General features: G+C 52.4%; 7 protein-coding genes across 7 annotated transcripts; 3 read left to right on the top strand and 4 right to left on the bottom strand.

Moving 5' to 3' along the window:
- Positions 1 to 412: 412 nt before the first annotated feature.
- Positions 413 to 1741, top strand: AYO20_03139 (hypothetical protein; the record flags this gene model as incomplete). Its single annotated transcript, XM_022641442.1, has 1 exon — positions 413 to 1741. One exon carries the CDS (start codon positions 413 to 415, stop codon positions 1739 to 1741), a length of 1329 nt encoding a protein of 442 aa, XP_022502644.1.
- Positions 1742 to 1969: 228 nt separating this feature from the next.
- On the bottom strand, positions 1970 to 2625 carry AYO20_03138 (hypothetical protein; the record flags this gene model as incomplete). The annotated part of the gene is made up of 2 exons (XM_022641441.1): positions 1970 to 2108; positions 2177 to 2625. 2 exons carry the CDS (start codon positions 2623 to 2625, stop codon positions 1970 to 1972), a joined length of 588 nt encoding a protein of 195 aa, XP_022502643.1.
- Positions 2626 to 3196: 571 nt separating this feature from the next.
- On the bottom strand, positions 3197 to 5017 carry AYO20_03137 (hypothetical protein; the record flags this gene model as incomplete). The annotated part of the gene is made up of 7 exons (XM_022641440.1): positions 3197 to 3887; positions 3969 to 4116; positions 4173 to 4234; positions 4298 to 4478; positions 4562 to 4677; positions 4735 to 4843; positions 4903 to 5017. The coding sequence occupies 7 exons, from the start codon at positions 5015 to 5017 to the stop codon at positions 3197 to 3199; spliced, it is 1422 nt and encodes a 473-aa protein (XP_022502642.1).
- A 1191-nt stretch (positions 5018 to 6208) lies between these two features.
- On the top strand, positions 6209 to 7825 carry AYO20_03136 (hypothetical protein; the record flags this gene model as incomplete). The annotated part of the gene is made up of 1 exon (XM_022641439.1): positions 6209 to 7825. The coding sequence occupies one exon, from the start codon at positions 6209 to 6211 to the stop codon at positions 7823 to 7825; it is 1617 nt and encodes a 538-aa protein (XP_022502641.1).
- Positions 7826 to 8436: 611 nt separating this feature from the next.
- Positions 8437 to 9609, bottom strand: AYO20_03135 (hypothetical protein; the record flags this gene model as incomplete). The annotated part of the gene is made up of 1 exon (XM_022641438.1): positions 8437 to 9609. One exon carries the CDS (start codon positions 9607 to 9609, stop codon positions 8437 to 8439), a length of 1173 nt encoding a protein of 390 aa, XP_022502640.1.
- A 725-nt stretch (positions 9610 to 10334) lies between these two features.
- Positions 10335 to 11527, bottom strand: AYO20_03134 (UDP-glucose 4-epimerase GalE; the record flags this gene model as incomplete). Its single annotated transcript, XM_022641437.1, has 2 exons — positions 10335 to 11427; positions 11499 to 11527. 2 exons carry the CDS (start codon positions 11525 to 11527, stop codon positions 10335 to 10337), a joined length of 1122 nt encoding a protein of 373 aa, XP_022502639.1.
- Positions 11528 to 11924: 397 nt separating this feature from the next.
- On the top strand, positions 11925 to 14225 carry AYO20_03133 (hypothetical protein; the record flags this gene model as incomplete). Its single annotated transcript, XM_022641436.1, has 1 exon — positions 11925 to 14225. One exon carries the CDS (start codon positions 11925 to 11927, stop codon positions 14223 to 14225), a length of 2301 nt encoding a protein of 766 aa, XP_022502638.1.
- Positions 14226 to 14983: the final 758 nt, after the last annotated feature.

Raw genomic sequence — 14983 nt, 5'->3', positions numbered from 1 at the left:
CCCTTGCAGCATGACAGAGACGACCAGCAATTGGTCATGTAAGGTGACGTAGGTGACGTGCCTGAAGTCTAGGCTCTAGTCCCTTGCATACTTCTGCTCTCCATATGGCCTGAATCACTGGTTGCGGAGCAAGAGGTCGGCATTCTCCAAAAGCAAATCCCCCCTTGATGACTACGATGGCAGATGGTAAACATGGTTGGAATGCTGCACTGTCGCGGCTTGCGGAATCTGGGCAGAGTCTTGCCGAGCACTATTTCTCTCAAGGGGGAGTCTTTTGGGTCCCATAAAAAGGCGCAAAGTCTCGGTGCAATGCAATCTTTCTTTCCTTCCTTCGCCTCGCAAACTCCTGAACGTTCCGTCTGACACGACCCCAGCCTAGTCACTCAACAACTGCACCGCGAGGGTGTGACACATGACGATGCTTGATTGGGACAATGGAAATCCTGTGGTCGAATACGACTATACCCATCCGGAGCGCCACCACAAAGGTCTTTTGCCGTCCAAACCTTTCAAGAATCACAGAAATTGTTACAACAGTGGTCACTATCCCGGGAAGATCGAGGGTTTCTATCAGCTGTACGTACGGGACTCGGAGGAGGGCAAGCAAGAGTTATGCTCTTCATGTGGCTGGACCGCGTACGATCAAACTACTTCCAACTATCTGTCACGCATCAGAATCATGCATGCCCGGTTCAACATGGGCTTGTGGTCAATTGGATCCAAGTGGCTCATACGCGATCAGCCAAACGACAGATCAATGGGGGCCGAGTATATGACGTGGAAATTTCTCCACGAACAACCTGGCCTCACTATCCCCCTGCCCAAGCAGATGCAACGCCTGAGTGATCCGGAGGATCCTATCCAGTTTACACTCATATCGAGAGCGCCGGGCGTGCATCTCTCGGCAATCTGGCACACGTTGACTCCTGAACAAAAGCAGGGCTATAGGGACCAAATGGTTGACTTCCTCAAACAACTACGACAGTTCACGGCACCGCGCCCACAAAGGGTCAATGGGGATGAACTCGAGGACAACCTTGTGGCTATCTGCTGGAGGCGCCATTCACCGACCTGTATTAAAATGGGCTTCACCGAAGACGAATGGCTCGAGAATATGACGCCCGACCTCCGCGTTGGCCTCGGTATCGTCCACGATACCACGGACCCGCAAGTCATCGAAGAGAAGCTCCAAGAAATCAAGGATAACTTTCCAAGAGGAGGACCGTATGTTCTGAGCCATACCGATCTCAACATGACCAACATTATCGTCCAGGATGACAAGATCCAAGCCATTGTCGACTGGGAGATGGCTGGGTACTATCCGTGGTGGGCAGAATATTATGCCGTTGGCTTGTTCGATGGTCACGGCCAGGAAGAATTCTACAACGACAAGGATAATCCTCTCTGGTCAAGAGTCCACCCAGACTTTGTCTTTGATGGCCCTGTCTTCACAAAGATTAGGGTAGCATTGGGGCTAGTTCGTCAAGCTTTCGATAGCACTACACTCCATGCAGAGCACCACCCACCCAAGGACGCGCCTGTGACAGGTTTCTGGCGTCCCCGATTTTGCAAATGTCAGCCTTTCGGAGGCATCATCCACGGGCCCGCGTTCGGAGTCTTTCTGGAGCATAAGCCCAAGGACTTGGACGCTTACAGAAATGAAAAGTACGACTGGAACAACGTTATCATAGGCAAATCCGACTCAACCCAAAAAGGGTCCTTCTCTCCGTTCTGCTGCTAGGATCCAACAGCAGCAGGAGATAGAGGGTACAAGAAATTCTGCATGGGAGTTCTAGGAGTTTGGCGAGTTTCGGATCCTTCACAGACTGGTTATCTGGAGCAATTGACTTGAAATATTTGAATCTGGGTGCCTCTACTTGCGCTCCGTCTGTTGACTCTTTTGTTCCTCCCCTTGTAAACTGGACATCCTCTTTTTCTCTCCGCGCAGAGCCGTCAAACCGATACACTCCTATTGCTGGTTCCGCATAGCGATGCCTAACTGACCCCCAGCCCCGCCCTTCTGTCTTCTCCCTAGACGTGTGCGAGAAGTCCACTTCTCATCTTCGATAAGATGCGCATCAGACGATTTCTCCCTCCACGTCTGTCTTCTGTTAGTGTAAAATTCGCGAGTTGGGGAAAAGGGCAAGGCAAAGGGAAAGACCACAACAGATCATACTTGCCAAAGAACGTGTTTCCAGGACCTAGAATTTGTTCCACTGCATTGTCAAACCTCTGCTGTGTGTCACTGCCCCATGTAAGGGTTTCCACAGGTCTTTCTGTCTCATCCATGCTGCGACGCCTCCAGACCGAAAAGCGGATGGCTTTACCGGGAACGCGGACAAGAAGGACTCGTAGCTCAGCATCTCCGACGTAGATAGCAGATCTGGAGGATCGACTAAGCACTGCCGAGAGAGTGCTGCCCGAATGATCGATCGCGGCTGCCTCAATGACTGGTGGCCGTATAGGGCCGAAGGCGTAGATCTCCCAGTGGAGAGGCTGCTGCTGCTGGTCTTTCGTCGGTATTGTGACTGCTCTGCAGGCTTCGCAAGTTGTCGCATACGATGTGTTGTTGAAGTTACAGAATACACAATTGTGTGGAGAGGGCGCGAAGTTGTTTTGTGCCATTGTGCTGAGATGTTGCAACCAAGCCACAATGATGTCGATAGATTGTTGATCGTAGAGGATTGAATGACCAGCCTGTTGATGGGTTGTTGATGGCAGAGGATGGAGTGATCTAGCCCAGCGATAGGTCTGGAGTGACATCTCTCGCTTCTTATACTTTTCTCATGTGCCCTTTCCGATGGTGCTTTGCTGGGGAGAGTTTGCTGGTGATAAACAACATCCCACACATATCTTGCATTAACCCTGGGTGAGGAGTGGAACATGATCCCGTGTCAAACAAAGAACCCCCTTGCCATTCAGTTACTGTAAGATGCCGGAAAGTCGGAGGCAGCCCCAAAGAGCAAACATCAACCGGGAGGAAGCTGGCAAACAATGAGGACACAACAGTGTGAGAAATACCCAGGAAATAAAGCAAGCAAAAGAAAAGACTGTTTTGACACCACAACATCGGAAGGCTTTCCGCCGGGGCTGTGATGGAAGCTCCGGGATTGAGCAGCCGTTGATTGTTTCTGCAACAGGTATACAAGTTGTGTAACGCTTCTAGAACAATCCTTCCCCTGATCAACAGCCACGGCTAGATGGACAGATCCGCACAGCTGAATGCCGGCGTAGCACCACCTGAGTAGTCCGCCATGATGGCTTTGACGGCGGCATAGAGCCCCGGTCCAAGTAAGAACAGTCCCACAAGCATGACGAAAACGTGGATCACTGTCATGATGGACCTATACACACCATCGAACAGTCTCCCCTTGTACAAATGGTAGTACGCCACTGCAAAGAAGATAAAACCGAAGAATGAATCGAATGCCGCTCCAAGTAGAGAGAGGAAGTCTCCCATGCTGGGGATAACCTCAGCAAAGATGAATGAGACGACCCAGATCCCAGCCATGACCAGAATCCAGACACCCCATCCAGTGACAGTGTTGCTATGGGCATGACGAGACTTGCCCATGATTCGGAAGTATATAAACTTGGCCGTGACATTTGCGTAAATCACGCCGATGACGAGAGTTGGCACAATAACGAATGCGAAGGAGCCTTTCTTGTAAGCCGTAACTCCCAGGCTACCGAAAGCTGGAGCAGTCGAATATTGACCCAAGTAGTGGAACCCAATAGCTGGAGGGCAGATGAACAAGAAGGTGGAAATGGCCGCGAGAACCGCGAGGGACTTGGGGAAATCTTGTGGCTTCTCCATCTCTGCGATGAAAGTCGGAAATAGGATCTGGGGTATCCATAAAAATGTAACGTTTAATACTGAATTTAGACTGTCTTATCATTAGCAGCAAGGCGAAAGAATGCTTCTAGGAAAGCCTATGCTGTATAAGATTCTTCTCGGTGACACTTACCAATCAATCCATGTAGTGCCAGGGAGTGGGAAAGCGTAGGTTCTGACCTCTCCAGCAGCAGGATAAACACCGTGGTACCCAAAACCAGGATGTTGCTCAATGCCTGCAAAGATCAGAAAGAGGAGGATCGAAATTGCCATGCAGGCAGCTGTGTGTATGGATTAGCGAATGGAGCGGTAGTGGCTAGACTGAGTGAAGGCTTACCAGAAAACATTGACATGAAAGAGATATGACGTAAAGTTCTAGGAACAGACATAATGATACCCCTGTTCACCATTAGCGCCGAAGGAAATATCAAGAAGGGCACGTCAGATTCGAGAGACACATACATCAGCATGACGATGATCGAGAAGACAACGGTACATTGGGAGTGATTCGATAAAGTGTTGAGGACTTTGGCACCAGTGAGGACGTGGAAGCCAATAAGGAGGATGTTATTGGCGAGCAACATGAATCCAGTCCATTCGTATGCGATTCGACTCTTGCCAAAGGCGTAGTAACCAAAGTCACCTTTTGTAACGACGGTCAGCTGGACAATCCAGTCGGAACTGTAGAGGGCCCCGATCGTCCCAAGCGAAGAAGAACGGACTTACAAATATCCTTAATTTGTGGATGCTTCATGATGAATTTGTGCATGGTAATGGAGGTGATCCAAAAGAAGATACCTGCACCCACCATGGTGATGATACCAGGCACCCATCCGAGGACGCTGATGAGGCATCATGATTAGTGCTGTGGGGATGGAAATGCAATTAGATAGCCTTACGACAGTGACCATGTTTGGGCCATAATGGCGAGACAGACCTGATCGCCGGCTAGCAACCAGGCTGCTTTCTGCCAGGACATGGTTCGAAGCTTGATGTCGTGTTTGTGGTCTGTGGGAATATCCTGTTAGTAGATCATATGGCCTTTTTACGGCTGATGAAAGGCACACCTTCAGCGACCAAAGCACTAAAGACTTCGACAGGTGCATTCCCATTTTGTTCGTCGCCAGCAACTTGGTAGAGAGGATCTACCTGCTTTTCGTCGGCGTAGGTGGATTTGGACATTGTGCGTGACTGTTTCTCCAGGAACTAAGTTGTTGAGGGATGTGGAGAGAGGGAGAACCTGCGAGATCCTGGCAGGGTTTTAAGAGCAATTCAACAAGTGGTAGGGCCGCTTGAAGTCCATGGGCAAGGGTGTTATCTGCGAGAAAGATTTCACAGGTATTCAGCTTATCATCGCAGTAAGCCATTGCGTGATAAACGGAGACTGGTTGTGATAGGCTGCCCTGGATACACCGTAGCAATTCAGGCAACACCTTAGCGCCATCACATTGTCCTTTGAGCAGGTAGTCGCGAAGTTCCCGTCTCTTTGCCCATTTGCCTACGGAACAACTCTGGGCTTAGAGCCCATCCCGAAGGAGCTGGAACGCGTTGGCTGGGGGTCTGAGACTCGTGGCGTCAGTTGCAACCACAGAGGTGGGGGCGCGGCCAAACAGCAAGGCTATTCCTACCACACAGTCTCATCGCATTGGGGGCCTCCGCCAGTTTGATGTGGTTGGGTTAACTGAGCAGAAATGGCGAAAGTATCCGCAACCGCAGTGTGTGTCCGTTGCCATGTGGCCGTCGCTTAAAACCAGACACCTCCCCACACATGATCAAGCCATGCTCGATTTGACGGTATATGCGGAAGCAGAAGTCAGACCTCTCGTAACGTGAGAACATGAGCGAGAAATGGGCTGTAAGGAGAGGTGTGCAGACAAGATTTTTGACAAGAGTTTCCAAGCTTTTTAAGGTGCGCATCGGTGTGCGGGCGGGAAAGTAAAATCTATTATGTCAGACAAGGCTCAAGAGGTGTGAAAATCGTGTCATTTGATTGTTCATTCTACGGGTGAGCTTCACCTACAACAGACACTTTTCTCCGCGGTGGAAAATAGTGCTGACCTCTACTGCATCCACACACGATACTCAATCTGATAGAGTAGATTCTTCCTCGTCGCTGAAGAATCTGTATTAATATTGACCCAAGGGAGAAGTGGACTGAGAATTGCGATTACACGGTCCATGATCCTCTGTACAGTTACGGTGGACTGTGACCTCTTCGACCTGCAGCGCAGTCTGCGGCTCCATCCCCGACGACGACGATTCTCAGGCAACGGCACAGAAACACGCCTTATTGTGCTACGGCACTAATGCCTCGAAGATGAATCTCGACTCAAGATAGCACTGGAGGTGCTTGAACTCCGATACCCTCACAGAATGATTGGGTTTTTGGACTATATTGTCCACGCCTTTGGGACGTCGACCGATTGGAATCCTGACAACAGCTACTCCTCTCTGACCGCAACGTCGGACGCGTTGCTCTCGTTTCAGACTCCCTCAACATTGTCGCTCCATGTCTCGTCTCTGAGCACCCCAAACTTCGCATCTTCATACACCTTGTCGACGTTGGGGCACATCGATGGCTCGATATCCTACCTCTACTCAAGCATCCCATTGAGCCATGTTCCTTCAGAAGCACCGAGCATACCCCTCAAATATTTGACTCCGGGATACAGAGATATAAGGCTACCCCTGACGTTTCTGCCAGGAAAAAAGAAGGACAATTCCAAGTCTTTAAGCGAAGATGGGAGAAAGCCAATTCTGCTGCATGCAACACTGGACCTTCCCCCTCCATCAGTTCTGACGGCGTTATATGCGCGCCGCATCAGTCCCGAGACTCTGCTCTCCATCTCAATATACAGCAAATCAACCTCGACACCAGTGACGAATACAGGTCCTCCACCGGCCTCGATCCTTGCCCATGTTCAGCACGATGCAGGCCAATATTCAGTCGAGGGGCTGGGCTCAACAGACAATGGCCTACTTGGAATTAGAGGTCTTTGGAATTTTGGCCTTACCGCTCCTAAGATGCAAGCCGCCTCTCCCTCGAGACACCTTCCGTCACTACAGACTACGGACGCCACGGATATCTCTACAGATTTCTCTCTCCCAGGACCGAGCTCCGCGCGGCAAGGGGATGCCTTGACTCCATATCAAATTCGTCTAGCTTCTAAGCCATCGCTGCTGTCTGCCGGCGCAGAGTTCTACTACAGCCCTCTTTCCCACGTTATCGGCCTCTCGACGGGCTTACGCTTCACCACCCTTACACCGCATATAACACCATCAGAGCCACCGCCATACCCTAGTCCTTCGCATCACAACCCGCGGGCGGGAACGTCTGCCGCCATTCTTTCCACGGCGTCTCATGCCCTGCTCACTCCCTCAAATGTGCCGTATTCGTCATTTCCATATACCATGACCTTAACCCTGACTCCCCTCACGGGATCCATATCATCTACTTACTCCGTGCGGCCGACATCGACACTGTCCTTGTCGTCCAGGTTCGACTTTAATTTTTATTCGTGGGAGTCTCGATATGTCGTGGGCGGAGAGCTGTGGCGGCCTCGCCGTCGGCGAACCTCGTCTTCCTCCCCCTTTTCCAGAAATGCAGAGGGTAACTCTGCTGAGACAGATAGAGATCCAATTCAATGGGCCCGTACCCTCACCAAAGACTGGTTCAGCCCGACCGAGCGGTCCCTCAAGGAGGAGCGAATTGAAAGAGAAGAAGAGACCGTGCTGAACTTCCGGGTAGATGACTCCTGGAATGTCAAGGCGCTCTGGACTGGACGAGTGAAGAGTCTGCTTGTCGAGGTGGGAGTCTCGGTAAACCCTGTCGGCGGAGCTGCAGCTGGTGGATTTAGGGCCAGCGGACTGAGTGCAGGGACTGGAAATGCCATAAAGACTGCCGGGCAACATGGGGGGGTCGAGTCTGATGAAGGAGGGGTCAAGAAATGGACAGGCAAGGTGGGTGTGAGCGTTGTCTACTCTACCTGAATGACAGTTGCGATACGATTTCCTGATGAAGCTTGTATCGGCCCAGACATGGGATGGTGACTTTGCGGCCTTGACTATTTGCGAGCGACGGCGTTGGCGGCAGCATTTGTTCTTTTTTCTGCTCTGGTAGATAAACCCGGTCCTATACCCAAGTGCCGTACGAGACCAAATCACAAAGCACGGTTGAAACTTGCCTTGGAGCAACTCGACTAGTAGTGGGGGCACGTTGCACGTGAGCGCATCAGCCGGGTCGTCGGGAAGAGCTGGGATGTCTGCTATTCTCGCTCAAGAACCATCTTTGATATGGAGAGATCGTGTTCACGTGTGGGTGGGTGGGCAGTTCAGGTATATCGAGGGGCACTTTGTCCCCCTGGCAAGAGGAACCAGAGGATGCGCAGCGCAGAGTGTGGCTCCTTGTGGAAAAGACGACGAAACAAGACACTTGGCATCAATATCTCTGTACCGAGTACATTAGGTATGTAGAGTTGTATACCCCGGACGAGTGAGTTGGCAGGCAGTGACAGTCACATGGCTTATATAGGCATTTGTAGCCGGTGGCAAGGACTCGTTCCCATCGTCCTACCTTCTGATTGTTTCTGTTCCCGTCTTTGTTAGATGGTCTGTGACGACTCGTCGATCTGGACCTGGAACGCCTTGGTTGCCATGCCATAGCTTGACCGGACAGCTTCGCTGGCATAGATCCGCATCTCCTTCTCGTAGGCCGCCGTGACACCTTCCTTGAACCCGCCGGCCTCGCGCAGCAGTCGTCCCAGCAATGCCGAGTCCCGCACGGCGGTGTTGGCGCCTATCCCTCCTGCTGGGGTCATCGCGTGAACCGCGTCGCCAATGAGGGTGACGCGGGGTTCGTTGGGCCACTCCGGCACGCCGCTCGGTGTCGAGCAGGTGATTTTCCAAAACGCGGCTTCGGATTCGTTTATCTGGTCAAAGAGAGGTTTGAAACGGGGGTTCCAGTTTTGGGTGAGCGACTTGGCCATTTCAGCTGCTACCTTGCCGACGATGGTGTAATCGTCGTTGGGTGCCTTGATGACTCCGGGCACGCTGCTCATGGTCCACCCGAACTGGACATCTGGGTTGTCCATGTCGTTGGGGCGCACATTGGTGATGATGGACACCCGCCCGCGCGGATTCGAGTTGTCGACGAGTCGGAAGACGCCTTCGCCGAGGCCCTTGAAGGCCGTGGTTGGCGCTTGCCCGTGAATACCTCGGGCGCCGAGGTCGTAGACTTTGAGACGCCCTCCAGACAGCTGCTTTGCAACGGTCGAGTTGATGCCTTCGCCCCCGACCAGGAGGGAACCTTCGACGGATTTGGTACCATCGGCGAAGATGGCTCGAACCCCGTCGGCTGTCAACTCGTAACCCTTGACGTGCTTGTTGAAGTGCACAAACTCCTCGCAACCTTCCATGAACAAACTCCTCATATCTCCGCGGGCGATGCCCACAACCTTGCCCTCTCGCGACCCCAGATTCTCGCCCATTTTGTGCTCCTCCACCACCTCGCCCGTGACAGCATCGAACCCCAGAAACCCGCTCCCGCCCGTCTTGCCACAACGGTCATAGAAGCGCTGGAACGCGGGTGGGTCCAGGACGGTCTCAATCGCGTCGAGACCCTCGAGCGAGAGGCGCAGGCGGTAGCCCTGGCCGCGGAAGGTGAGCGAGGCATCCCGCTCAAAAACCTGAAAGGGGATGTTTGAGCGAAGAAGAGAGCGTGCGAGGAGGAGAGAGGCCAGGCCAGCGCCAGAAATAAGGACAGGTTTCTGGGTCATTGTGCAGCTGAGGTCGTTACCATGCTTGGATCCGTACCTGGGTTGAAATTCGTTCTGTGGGTGGCTCAAAGATGGCGGCGAGGAACAGGAACCGCGAAAGCGAATGATAACCTACCGTACAAGGGAAAGCAGAATATCAACGAGACAGGTGTTCGGAAATGATTATAAGAAGGAAGAGGCTCGCTATCTGCGAACGAGCATGACATATCAGCGGAAAAGGACCAGGCTCCACACCACCATCATGTGCAGCGACATGTCTATATACTTCTGCATCTCGTACAAGTAGTTAGTTGATGGAATCATCTTCAGATTTGTAAACGCAATCCGGCTTGGCGTATCTGGTCCCGAGTCCGAGATCCTGGATGAGTCAGCTCGGGACTGAATGCTTCCGATATGGTGGCTGTCATGGACAACCACCAATTCCCATAATAGCCCAACCTTTGTACCTTTGTACCGTCTTATCTAATGACTCTATTAAGAGCTGGGGCCGTCCATCATAGTCGTGTCTATCTTGACCCGAACACCGGGGCAGGCGACTAATCTATCGGCAAGGCCTGCATATCATATATCGGTCATGTTGGTGCAAACAGCCTACCTATTCATTCATTGCTCATCGCCGATTCATTTTGAGGTCTAGGATATCCGACTTTTACACAATCGTTCAGGCCCATCCGCCCAGCGCACATAAGAAGATACCTCAGGTGTCACACCTCGCTAGGAGGATTTCAGTTATTCTTCTTCAAGGCGTCCAGAAACTTCTGCGGTGGTTTCTGTCTGTATCCCTCTGGGTTATTCTCGGTCCAACGCCATAGATCGGCACAGGCATCTTCCAACGTCCTGGTAGCCTTCCAACCAAGCTCTTGATTTGCCCGTGTCGGATTACTCGTCAAGTCCAGAACGTCACCGGGTCTTCGGTCGACCACTTGGTAAGGTAGGTCGCGACCTACGGCTTTGCTGAATGCCTTTATCATCTCAAACACAGTGGAACCACGCCCAGTCCCGAGATTCCAGGCTCGTACACCTGGCTGATGCGTGCGCAGGTAATCCAGCGCTTTTAAGTGGCCTGCAGCCAGGTCGAGGATGTGGATGTAATCGCGAATGGCAGTGCCGTCATGCGATGCGTAATCGTCGCCAAACACAAGCAACTTCTCTCTTTTCCCCGTGGCAACTTGCGCGAGCAATGGCAGCAGGTTGTATGGAACTCCCGAGGGATCTTCGCCCATGATTCCGCTGGGATGGCTCCCTGCTGGGTTGAAATATCGCAAGAGCCCAGCATTCCATTTCTTCACCGCCTCTGAGTCGCCTTTCTTTTGGGACTTTGCGCGCTCGGCATTGATGTGATCCGTGATCATCAACTCGGAAGTGAATTTGGTGTTGCCATAAGGATTGGTCGGTCCCAGGGGGCATTCTTCTGGAATGGGTATCATGCCCGGGACGCGGGTAGCGTCGCCATAGACAGTAGCGGAGGACGAGTAGACGATATTCGTCACATTATGTCGGGCGGCGGAAGAGAGAAGACAAAGTGTGCCATAGACATTGACGCGGTAGTAGTCGAGAGGAATCTCGCCGGATTCTCCCACAGCTTTCAACGCAGCAAAGTGAATGACGCTGTCGATATCCGGATGCTTGGAGAACACTTCGTCGAGCGCCTTTTCATCCGTAATGTCGACATTGTAGTAAACAGGTTTTTTGCCGCAGATGAGTTCTATCCGATTGAGAACTTCGGGGGAGGAATTGTAGAGGTTATCGACCACGACGACTTTGTAGTCCGCTTCGAGAAGGGCTAGGGCTGTAAAGGAGCCAATGTATCCGGTGCCACTGAGAAGAAAGGCAAAATCAGTCTCTGTGTGGACTATTTGAGGGAAAGAATTCAGTCTGGCCCAACGTACCCGGTGATCAAGCAGGACCCCGCAGGCATTTTATCAATGTAGCAGGTCGCTACCCGAGACAGACAGAGCGGGGCAAGGTGTGATCTGCGCAATGCCGGCTGCGCGTTGGAAGATTGAGCTCAAGGTGCGTGCGAGATGAGCGCTCCAATGTGTATAATGTGGAAGAGAGCGAGCGGATTGGAACAACAAGGAAAAAGAACAGGAGAAAAGGAAGATTGGTCTATTGTCAAGAGAAACTCCCCCTAGCATCGTTCACACCACCCTGGTTGATGCAAGGGACCAAGTGGACAATAATTAGTGACATGGATGAATATTCCGCAGGCGGAAAATCCCGCCCCTGCAGCAAAGTTCCCCACTAACAACCTTTTTTTTTTGGTTATTCTGCGTGTTTCGCGTGGTGACTGAAGACCGGAAGACAGGCTCAAGATGGAGAGGGAAAGGCCAAAGTCAGCAGCGAAACGCCCCAAACTATCCCCTGGCCCTCGAATTACAGATCCACGCTTCGCAAATATCCAGTCCGATCCTCGCTACCGCCTCCCGGGCAAGACAAGCAAGGTCAAACTTGACAAGCGTTTCGCCCGAGTTCTCCAAGACGAGGACTTTGTGAAGCGGTCCAAGGTCGATCGATATGGCCGTCCACTTGAATCCAACGCAGAGAGGAAGCGGTTGAAGCGGAAATATGAGTTTGATGAAGACGAAGAGGCCGCAGCGGAGAACATAGATGAACAGAGTGATCATGCGGACGACGACGACGAAGTGCAACAGGAACTGCGCCGGGTTGATCAGAAGACTCGAGATCCTCTGCGCGAAGGCAGAGAGACAGACTCTGAGTCCTCATCTGATGAGAATACAAGCGAGGACGAGTCAGAAGAAGAAGAAGGAGAAGAAGCAACCTTGGAGGAGGAAGTGGGAATTGGCCCGACGCAGCAGGCAGACATTCCGACGGGACAAGTCACATCTCGCATTGCCGTTGTCAATCTCGATTGGGACAATATACGCGCTGCCGATCTGATGGCTGTCTTCAGCAGTTTCCTCTCATCCTCCGACACCCTGCTCAATGTCTCCATCTATCCCAGCGAATTTGGCAAAGAACGCCTAGAACGTGAAGAAATGGAAGGACCGCCCAAAGAGATCTTTGCGAACCCTGCGAAAGACGACGGGAATGAAGCCTTCTCCGACGATGAAGAACCGGCCGATGAAGACATCAAAACCTCAATGCTCAAACCCGACGATGGCACAACCGATTTCGACTCCACTGCTCTGCGCCGTTACCAGCTTGAACGTCTGCGATACTTCTACGCCATCTTGACATTTTCTTCGCCGAGTGTAGCCAAACAGATCTACGACGCCGTGGACGGCACTGAATATTTGCGCACGGCAAATTTCTTCGATCTTCGGTTCGTCCCCGACGACACCGATTTCTCCACCGACATCCCCCGTGAAGCATGTGATCGGATACCCGATGATTACCGACCGAATGAGTTCGTGACAGATGCGTTGCAGCATTCCAAGGTAAAATTGACATGGGACGCAGAGGATGGGGGACGCAAGGAAGCCGTGGCGAGAGCCTTCAAGGGTGGAAGAAAGGAAATTGATGAGAATGATCTCAAGGCATATTTGGCTTCGGATGACTCGGAGGATGACGAAGAGGAAGGGCCCGAGGATGCGGCAACGAACGGTGCTATTTCCAAGAAAGAAGCAGAGAGGCAACGTATGCGCACACTCCTTGGTCTCCCACCGGAGCCGGAGAAGAAGTCGTCCAAGAAAGACAAAGGGCCAATCGGAGATATGCAGATCACATTCACATCGGGCCTGAGTGGCGCAATTAACGAGAAGGGTAAGAAGAAATCGGTGTTTGAGAATTCGCCTGAGCCGGAGGAGACGACGCTGGAGAAATACGTCCGGAAAGAAAGAGAGAGAAAGCAGAAGCGCAAGGAGAAAATGAAAAATGCTCGTGAAGGCCGCGACCCCGAGGCAGAGGCCGAGGTTGATGCCGGCGATCAAGACCAAAGTGATGAACAGACAGTCCCGGCTGGACAAGAGGAGGGAGACCTGGGCTTCGATGACCCATTCTTCACGGAACCGTCAGCTGCATCAGAGAAAGCGGCCTCCAAGAAACTGCGAAAGGAAGAGCGCCTGAAGAAAAGACAAGAACGCGAAGCCGAAGAGGAGGCGGATCGCAAACAGCGGGCGGAACTTGAATTGTTGATGGTTGACGACGACGCCGTGGCGGAAGAAGATGGCTCCGATGGAGTCAAACGGAAGGTGAGGCACTTTGACATGCGCGAGATCCAGAAGGCCGAGAAGGAAGAGCGCAAGAAGAACAAAAAGAAGGGCAAGGCGAACAAGGGCGGAGCTGGAGAGGCCAAGGTCCCAGAAGACGCCACCCAGGATGGGTTCAAAGTGGACACCTCGGATCCGCGTTTCTCCCGACTTTTCGAGAGCCACGAGTACGCCATCGACCCGACGAATCCGAAATTCAAGGCCACGAAGGGGATGCGGGCATTGTTGGAGGAAGGGCGGAGGAGGAAACACAAAGGGGACGCGACGACTGGCGTTTCGGCGCGGCAACCAGATACAGCGCCCGGTGGCGACGGTGCTGCTCGAAGCAGACACAGCAAGGATGGGCACGCCGAAGCGTCCACGCGTCGCCACGAGCTTTCGGGCGACGGAACGGGCGATGTCAAGAGACTTGTCGAGAAGATCAAACGCCAACAGCGGGCTTGAGGGGGAACACGTGTGCGCACAGGTGTCCAGAGGTGGATTCATGTGTACAAACACAAACATCGTCTCACTGCAGACCGCACGGTAGCGACACCGGTATCAGAACCATCTATCACCCTACCGATCCTGCTTCTTGTTGGAGTTGATGTGCAGCCATCTCACTCTTGGGGAGGATAATGCTCCAGCAAAGCTTCTTGGGACGGATGATTGAGAATAAAGGAGCGAGAGAGCAAGCGAGTGAGGAAGTGAGTAAGTGACCAAATGGCGCCATGGGTGCTTCATCCACATCGTTCGTTGAGACAAGGATGTCATCGGTGGCGAGGAGAGAGGAGATAGGCGGATACTCGCACGGTCAGCCAGATCTGGTTCGAGGGCCAAAAGCAGCCAGGACGATCTCATATACACATCGCGCGAGCTTTCATTCAATCCTCTGCCCGGGACAGGTGGAAAAGGGCGAGCACAAAAAAAAGTGACGGTAACACAGGGAGGGGGAAAAAAGCAGCAGAACAATTGACTAGCATTGATTGAATACTTTCCTCCGATTCTTGACTCTCGATACTTGATTCTTGAATGGCGATTCTCTTCCCCTCCCAATGCATATCAACACGCTTTCCTTGCCCTGCACCCGTCACCGGGCACTGGGCGCTCATCGTTGTCTCTCATCGCAGTTTTCAAACTTTGGCCTCTCCTGCGTGTTCTGTGAGTCCAGGATGAAGGCACTACATGGCCCCCGCCGAGTCAGTGATTTCGACAGCATACTG

The sequence above is a fragment of the Fonsecaea nubica genome (assembly GCF_001646965.1).
Source record: "Fonsecaea nubica strain CBS 269.64 chromosome Unknown Scaff14, whole genome shotgun sequence".
NCBI lineage: Eukaryota > Fungi > Ascomycota > Eurotiomycetes > Chaetothyriales > Herpotrichiellaceae > Fonsecaea > Fonsecaea nubica.
The sequence above is the reverse complement of the archived record's forward strand: the minus strand, read 5'-3'. Positions and strand labels throughout refer to the sequence as shown.